Source organism: Solanum dulcamara, chromosome 5, assembly GCF_947179165.1.
Source record: "Solanum dulcamara chromosome 5, daSolDulc1.2, whole genome shotgun sequence".
Classification (NCBI taxonomy): Eukaryota; Viridiplantae; Streptophyta; class Magnoliopsida; order Solanales; family Solanaceae; genus Solanum; species Solanum dulcamara.
This window is the reverse complement of record NC_077241.1, coordinates 5,368,476-5,377,389: the sequence shown is the minus strand read 5'-3', so window position 1 is coordinate 5,377,389 and position 8,914 is coordinate 5,368,476. Positions and strand designations below refer to the sequence as shown.

The following is an 8,914-nucleotide window of genomic DNA, read 5'->3' as shown; positions in this document are numbered from 1 at the left end:
GAAGCCGATACAGGCCGCCTACGTATCCCACCAAGGGAATCAGGCCAGGCGTAGTTCATAGTACATAACAATGGGATCTTCTTCATAATTTCTTCTAAGTGACCAGACCCGATATGGGTTTCCTACGTATCCCGCCAAGGGAATCAGGTCGGAACGTAGTTCTTCAATATTACATGAAATATTACATGAAAACAATATAAAGGCTCCTAGACATAGTATTTTTTAATCGCATCTGAATTGATGGCTTTCGGCCATATCTTTCCATCCATTTCTGCTAGAATCACCGCTCCTCCAGTTAACACTTTGTGAACCACATAAGGCCCATACCAATTAGGCGCAAACTTCCCCTTAGCTTCTTCTTGGTGCGGGAATATCCGTTTTAACACCAATTGTCCAGGCCTGAACTGTCTCAGTCTTACCTTTTTATTGAAAGCTTTGGCCATCCTATGTTGATAAAGTTGTTCGTGACAAACTGCATTCATTCTTTTTTCATCAATGAGCATCAATTGTTCATATCGGCTTTGTATCCATTTGGCATCACTCATCTCAGCTTCTTGGATTATCCTCAGGGATGGTATCTCAACTTCCATTGGTAATACTGCTTCTGTTCCATAAACCAAAAGATAAGGTGTTGCCCCAGTCGAAGTCCTAATCGTGGTGCGATAGCCAAGGAGGGCAAACGGTAAATTTTCATGCCAATGCTTATAATTATCAATCATCTTCCGCAATATTCTTTTGATATTCTTGTTGGCAGCCTCAACTGCTCCATTCATCTGTGGTCGGTAAGGAGTAGAATTGCGGTGAATGATTTTGAACTTATCACATATCGCATGCATCAAATCGCTATTGAGGTTAGCTCCATTATCTGTTATAATCGAATGGGGGATGCCAAATCTACAAACTATGTTATTGCGAACAAAATCTGTCACCACTTTTTTTGTCACAGACTTATGTGAGGATGCTTCTACCCATTTTGTGAAGTAATCGATAGCTACCAAAATAAACCTGTGTCCATTTGATGCGGCTGGTTCGATAGGACCGATGACATCCATGCCCCAGGCTACGAACGGCCAAGGAGAACTCGTCACATTGAGTTCATTCGGTGGAACTCGGATCAAATCACCATGAATCTGACATTGATGACATTTCCTCACAAAGCGAATGCAGTCTGTTTCCATAGTCATCCAGAAATATCCGGCCCGCACAATCTTCTTTGCCAAAGTAAAACCATTCATGTGTGGCCCGCAAGTACCCCCATGTATTTCTTCAATCAACTTGCTCGCCTCTTGGGAGTCGACACACCTTAATAAACCTAAATCTGGAGTCCTCCTATAAAGGATTTCTCCACTTAAGAAAAAGTGATTTGCAAGCCTCCGCAGTGTTCTCTTTTGAATATTGCTTATGCCTTCTGGATAATCTCCTTCTTTGAGATACCTCACAATATCATAGTACCATGGTTCTCCATCTATTTCTTCATCCACATGGAAACAATAGGCCGGTTGATCCTGCACATTGATTTTGATTGGATCTATATAATTCTTGTCTGGATGTTGAATCATAGAAGACATGGTTGCCAAGGCATCTGCGAATTCATTTTGAGCTCTAGGAATATGCCTGAACTCTATCTTGATAAATTTCTTGCATATTTCCTTCACACATTGCAAATAGGGGAGTATCTTCATATTCTTGGTGCTCCATTCGCCTTGTACCTGGTGAATCAATAAGTCTGAGTCACCTATAACCAACAATTCTTGTATATTCATATCAACAGCCATTCTAAGTCCAAGAATACAAGCTTCATACTCCGCCATATTGTTAGTGCATAGAAACTTGAATTTCGCTGAGACTGGATAATGTTGACCTGATTCTGAGACAAGCACTGCCCCAGCACCGACTCCTTTAGAATTTGCAGCACCATCAAAGAACATCCTCCACCCATGATATTCTTCTAAAATATCCTCTCCAATAAATAACACCTCTTCATCAGGGAAATAAGTTTTAAGAGGTTCGTACTCTTCATCCACAGGGTTTTCAGCAAGATGATCAGCAAGCGCCTGTCCCTTGATGGCCTTCTGAGTGACATAAATAATATCGAATTCACTTAGTAAAATTTGCCATTTTGCCAACTTCCCCATTGGCATAGGCTTCTGAAATATGTATTTGAGTGGATCCATCCTTGAGATGAGAAAAGTGGTATACGCGCATAAGTAATGTCTTAACTTTTGTGCAACCCAAGTCAAGGCACAACAAGTGCGTTCCAATAAAGTATACCGGGCTTCATAAGGCGTGAATTTCTTGCTCAAGTAGTATATAGCCTGTTCTTTCCTCCCAGTTTTATCATGTTGTCCTAACACACATCCAAATGCATTGTCCGATACTGACATATATAGTAGCAATGGTCTCCCCGGTTTTGGAGGCACCAAGACGGGCGGACTAGATAAGTACTCCTTGATTCTGTCAAAAGCTTGTTGACAATCTTCAGTCCATTTAATGGCAGCGTCTTTCCTCAACAACTTAAAGATTGGTTCACAAATTATAGTCGACTGTGCAATGAATCGACTAATGTAATTTAGTCGACCAAGAAAACTCATTACATCCTTTCGACTCTTTGGAGGGGGCAAGTCTTGAATAGCCTTTATTTTTGAAGGATCCAATTCTATGCCCTTCCTACTCACAATGAAACCCAACAACTTTCCAGCAGGGACACCAAATGCACACTTTGCAGGATTTAATTTCAGATTATACCGCCTCAACCTATCAAAGAACTTCTTCAAATCTGTGAGGTGATTGGAGCTCTTTTGTGACTTGATAATGACATCATCTACATAGACTTCAATCTCCTTATGGATCATGTCATGAAAAATGGTAGTCATAGCTCTCATGTATGTTGCTCCTGCATTCTTGAGTCCAAAAGGCATTACTCGATAACAATACACTCCCCAAGGTGTGATGAATGCCGTTTTATCAGCGTCTTCTTCATCCATTAGAATCTGATGGTAGCCTGCAAAGCAATCAACAAATGACTGCAACTCATGCTTTGCACAATTATCAATAAGTATGTGAATGTTTGGAAGTGGAAAATCATCTTTCGGACTGGCCTTGTTGAGGTCTCGATAGTCTACACATACTCTGATTTTTCCATCTTTCTTTGGCACTGGCACTATATTAGCTAACCATGTAGGATACTTTGTGACTCGGATGACGTTGGCGTCGATTTGCTTAGAAACTTCTTCCTTAACTTTTAAACTCAGATCAGGCTTGATCTTCCTTGGCTTTTGCTTGACTGGGGGACAAGATGGATCAGTTGGCAACTTATGTGAAACAATGTTTGTGCTTAGACCCGGCATATCATCATAAGACCATGCAAATACATCCATATATTGTCCCAAAAGATCAATAAGTTCCTTTCTTTGAGACGGAGTCAAATGGATGCTAATTCTTGTTTCTTTCATTAGTTCTGAATCTCCCAAATTTACCGTCTCAGTTTCATCCAAATTTGGCTTTATTTTATTCTTAAAATGTTCAAAATCTTCAGTCAACTCTTCAGGTTGCACCTCTTCTTCATATTCCGCAAAAGATTGCTCGGTATTTGAGATTTGTTTGCTCATTTCATTACATGTCACATTCTCGGTATTGGTAAATTCATTAATTTGCTCGCTGAAAGGGAGTAAAAATAAATAAATAAAATTTATAATTAAGTACAAAATTTTGAATTTTAAAGCAGAAAATATGGCTTAGATGTGGCATTTAAGATTTCAAAAGTGGAGGCAAAACATTTAAAGATTCTTAAACATGATTCAGGCCTCAATTTTGAATCATGTTATTTCATTAATTCTAATACAAACGTCTACCAAGATTTTCGAGGAAACGGGGATGGGTTATAAGTCCAATTGTTCAAAGCATCTCCAGGCTCCACATCCCATATGGTCGGAATCTCGGTACAATCCTCCAAGATCATGTTGCATTCTACTTCTTCTATAAATAAGTTTTTGAGTCCTTCCACGAGGGTGTTTTCAGCGTCTTCCTCTGATTCCTTTATAATATATGCCTTGGAAAATGACTGATTCAAGTGCGGAATGGGATGGGGCAATGAAATGTCACTTTTCCTTTTGAGATCGGCCAATGAGACTTCTTCAGGAGTAGGCTTGTATCCCAAACCAAAGGTGTATTTCTGGCCCGACAATTGAATTGGTTCCACTATTCCACCTAAGTTCACTCCAAGACCTCGACCAGGCATGAAACCATTCTTCAACATTTCCCAAGCCACCATCACAAGCACACGTGGTAACTTTACCCTTTCGGTTTGATGAACACACATAATCTCTTTAGTATGGAACACAGACCCATCCAGTTCTTCCATACTTTCAACAACAGGGATTGAATTCTCAGGATACATGGAATTACTACCTTCTCCATGAACAATAATCTCGTGGTGGTTCCAAACAAATTTCAAATTTTGGTGCAGGGTAGAAAGGACCGCACCAGCCATATGGATCCAAGGCCTCCCAAGCAATAAATTGTAACTAGCAGGTATGTCCAATACTTGGAATTCTACCACGAACTCCTCGGGTCCAATTTGCAGTGGCAAATCAATTTCGCCAATGACTCCCCTTTGTGTTCCATCAAAACCTCTAACCCTCACATGGCTTTCACGAATTTTCCCGATATTAATTCCCAAAGATCGAAGGGTATTGAAAGGACATATGTTAATAGCTGAACCATTGTCAATCAGAACTCTAGAAACAAACTTGTCCCTACACCTGACAGTGATGTTCAATGCTTTGTTATGTTCCAAACCTTCAGATGGTAATTCCTCTTCGTGAAAACAGAATTTGTTTGCTTCCAAAACCTGCCCTACCATGGCTGAAAGATTCTCACTTGTGATATTGGCCGGAACATAAGCTTCACTTAGAACTTTCACCAAAGCGCTCCTGTGAGTTTCAGAACTCATCAATAATGACATCAAGGAAATTTGGGCGGGAGTCTTCTTCAACTGTTCAACAACAGAATATTCTTTTGTTGGCATTTTCCTCCAAAAATCCTCTATTTCAGCTTCTGTCACAACTTTCTTTTGGTTAACTTCCTTATTCGGTACGATTCGTGCAACACCTTCAGGGGCATAACATCGCCCCGATCTTGTCATTCCGGCAGCAGCAACTTCTACAACTACTTTTCCTTTCCCTTTGTCCTTTGTGTCAGTTGAGTAACTCAAGGGAACTGCTTTAGTATCAAAAGAGTTGATTGAGCAACCAAAACCGTAATTTTAGGTTTAGGAACCAAAACTTCCACTTCAAATGGCGCTCGCGCCTGGATTGTGATAATGGGAGCAATAAAGGCAGATGCCATAACATTCTTCTCTTCTTTGATTGGCAAAAATAGTCCCTTCCAAATTGCATTCTTCATCAATGGTGATCATGTTCACATTCTCATGATTTGGAAGAGGATTGTTATTTACATTGGGGGCAGCACCTCTGAGTTGAATAACTCCTTCTTTGATTAATGCCTCAATCTTGTCCTTGAGAGTAAGACAGTTCTCGGTGTCATGTCCAACAGCTCCAGAGTGATAGACGCAATGCTTAGTGTCATCATACCATCCGGGAAGGGGGTTGGGAATTCGTGCTTGGATTGGTTGGAGTATCCCTGCGGTTCTCAACCTTTCATATAGTTGGGATAAAGGTTCGGCTAAAGGTGTATAGGTTTTGGGTGGTCTTCTTTCAAAGTTTGGGCGGGGCCTTGGTGGATTTGATGGGCGAATTTGTGTTTGATAATGGGATTGAGGTGGGTATGTAGGTCGGTATTGTGAGGGATTTGGATAAGTGGGCGCTCTGGATGGATAATATATTGGCTGAGTAGTGTAAACTGGATAAGGGGCGACAGAAGGCTGGTAATATGGTTGAGGGACTTGGGTATACTGACTATGGTATGAAGGTTGGGGTAAAGGGTTTTGGTATGTTAACGTTTATTGGAAAAAGCAACCCCAAAGATAATTTGGTTTGGCCTACGTTTCTGGATGGTCATGACAGCGGACACTCCGTCCTTCTTCTTCTTAAAGGCTCCTCTAATTGAATCTGACTGAATTGCTTTACTTGTTGCTTGTAAGGCTGCCAAATTAGTGATTCTCCCAGTTTTAATACCTTCTTCAATGAATTCTCCCATCCTTACAACTTCAAAGAACTTTTGTCCTACCACGCTTATCATCTTTTCATAATACGTTGCATCTTTTTGAGATTGTATAAAAAGGGAGGTCATCTCACTTTCTGTCATCGAAGGTTGAACCTTTGCAGCATCTGCTCTCCATCTCATGGCATATATTCTAAAAGACTCCGTCGACTTTTTTTCTAATTTCATCAAATAGAATCTATCTGGTATGGCCTCAGTGTTGAACTTGAACCTATCCATGAAATCCTGTGCCATGATACTCCAACTATGCCATTTCTTCGGATCTTGACTTGTATACCAATCCAGTGCTTCTCCTGTCAAACTCCTTATGAATAATTTCATTCTAATGGCCTCATCTTTCCCCACTCCAACTAGCTTGTCACAATACGATCTTAAATGAGCTCGTGGATTTCCTTTCCCATCAAACACATCAAATTTTGGTACTTTATATCCTACAGGCAACTCGACATCAGGATGAACACATAAATCCTCATACTCAAACCCTTCGCACTCCTTGTGAAGTTGGATACTTTTGAACGCTTCCTTCAAATTACGAATCTCCCTAGCTACACTTTCATCTATTTTTGATCTGGCCTTTCTCTCCATCTCCTCATATGGATCGACTTCTGGCATGGTTGGTATTGGAGTAACGAAAGGTTGAGCTTCTGTTACGTATACTTGTGGCATATATTGCATGTTAGGAGTTGTAGTATGTGTCACAGGTATATGTTGGATCATTTGGTATTTTTGGATGAGCGGGTTGGTTTGGGTGAGTGGGGCTTTTTGGGTAAGTGGGTTAGTTTCAGTGAGTGGAGCTTGGGTAAGTGTAGTTTGGAGGACTGGAGTTTGGGAAACATAAGGGGTAGTGAAAGGTAGTGGATTGGTTTGTTGTGAGTTGATGTTTGCGAAATTGACTTGTGGTTGGTTGACGAGTTGTTTAGGAGCAGTCATATTGGTTTTGAAAGGGGAAGGATTTGGAAGGAAGTCTTGAGGCGAGGGAGAGTCAACAGGTGGAATAGTTGCATCTGCCCCATGTTCGGGAAGTGGTGTATTTAGGCTAATGGACAAATTGGTAAGGTTTCGAAGTCGATCGATCTCTCTTTGCATATTGGCCATTTGTTGCATCAGGTTAGCAATATGTTCAGTATAAGAAATAGGATCCCTTCCTTCTGAAGCCTCAGGTTCATCTCTTGGGATAGTGACAAGTCCTAAACCATCTTGATCGGATGCACTTGAACCAGTCATATCGGCGGGTGATCGGCCTTTTGATCTAGTGAAGTATGGATGATCCGCCAGTTCGCAGTCAACACGAATCAACCTTTGGGGAAATAAATTAGAAAGGAAAAAGAAACCTCTGTAAAACAAAAAGAAAAGAAATATATTAGTATAAATCGAATAATCAATTAGGCAAATAATGTTGGCAAATAAGGGAACATGTACCACATAGCAAATAAATTACATAGTAAGAAGAGAAATTAATAGTACAAATGCGACCTAATATGCACGGGACCTCTTTTATGCCAAAGGTGGGCCTAAATGCCAAATAACGAGATTTATGATAGGTTGAACCAAGCCATTAACTTGAGATAATTTGAGTTTGGAAGACAAAAAAAATAAAAAAATCCAATTTTCATTAAACAACAATAAAAGGGTACAATAATCAACAAAATACATGGAAAGATGACAAAAAATGGAAACAAAGACTTAGCCTAATTCTTGCTCTTAATCAAAATGGTGAAGTGGACGAAGATGATGCTCCAACACTGTTAGATCCTGCTCTCGCATTATCCAGAATCTGTATTATATTCACCATTTGAGCCCACATTTCTGGTGTAACTATTTTGGTTCCAAGATGACAGTGTCGTATCCAAATCGTCGTCCTAATATCCTCAAAGCCCTGTTCACCTTCCGGGCTTATGCTATTGCGATCTTCTCGAAGCCATGCCTGATATTCTGGAGTTCTTCTTGCTGGTCCATCTCCTACCTCTAGCGTGATGATATTATCCCATTCATGAAGAATCTTATCAACTCTAGGGACTTTAAAGTCTGATTCAAAGGAAATTTCAGAAGATTTCATATTTGCTTGTAGAGGAATCATTTGTGCTTGACCGAACTGTTGAAGCACGCATATTGGGGCATATGGTTGGAGACCTTCCAATCCAATGAGCTCGATGTAGTAAAATCCTCTACACCTTATGAATGCAATAGGACATGAGAGTAGTGGGTATTTCCATTGAATTTGGTCACTAGTGCGGGAAATCAAGAATTCGTACCAATCATTAGTACCAACTGGAGACACAAACTTTTTCATCCTATCATAAAACTGTTAATATGACTTGTATTACTAAAACATATGTCTACCATGTCATCACGTTGGTAAAAATGTTCCATCGCCCACATTTGCAAAAGAAGATTGCAACCTTCAAAGAAACTTGTTTCTCCTCTTTTACACTTTCCGAGGGCTCGAAGTATTTCAGCCAAAATCATAGGAACCAAAGTGATTTCCTTTCCGTCGACTCCTTTGAAAAGTGCTTTAGCCACATAACATATACAAGTGCTAATCTTCCCATGTTCTTGTGGAAATACCAAGGTTCCTAGTAAAGCCACGGCAAATGCAATAGGACGGTTAACTTGCCAATGGGTAGAGGTGCAAGAGAATTCTTTTCTAAATAACTTGTAACTGTCCGAACATCCATACCGCCCATATAAGTAATCCAAGGAAACCCAATTGTGTTTGAAACACCCTAGTTTCCTA

General features: G+C 40.3%; 1 protein-coding gene across 1 annotated transcript; it reads right to left on the bottom strand.

The window, feature by feature from the left end:
* Nucleotides 1–206: 206 nt before the first annotated feature.
* Nucleotides 207–7,404, bottom strand: LOC129890261 (uncharacterized). The gene is made up of 8 exons (XM_055965839.1): nt 5,977–7,404; nt 5,350–5,881; nt 4,798–5,217; nt 3,852–4,605; nt 1,916–3,657; nt 1,145–1,840; nt 732–1,060; nt 207–623 (listed from the first exon to the last, which is right to left on the bottom strand). Exons 1-8 carry the CDS (start codon nt 7,402–7,404, stop codon nt 207–209), a joined length of 6,318 nt encoding a protein of 2,105 aa, XP_055821814.1.
* Between the last annotated feature and the right edge of the window lie 1,510 nt (nt 7,405–8,914).

Coding starts and splice junctions, on each gene's coding strand:
- LOC129890261 (XM_055965839.1), bottom strand. CDS start 7,404: ATGACTGGTTCAAGTGCATCCGATCAAGATGGTTTAGGACTTGTCACT. Junction 5,882..5,976: donor CAAACCAAATTATCTTTGGG/GTTGCTTTTTCC, acceptor CCATATTACCAG/CCTTCTGTCGCCCCTTATCC. Junction 3,658..3,851: donor CCGTTTCCTCGAAAATCTTG/GTAGACGTTTGT, acceptor ACTCCCTTTCAG/CGAGCAAATTAATGAATTTA.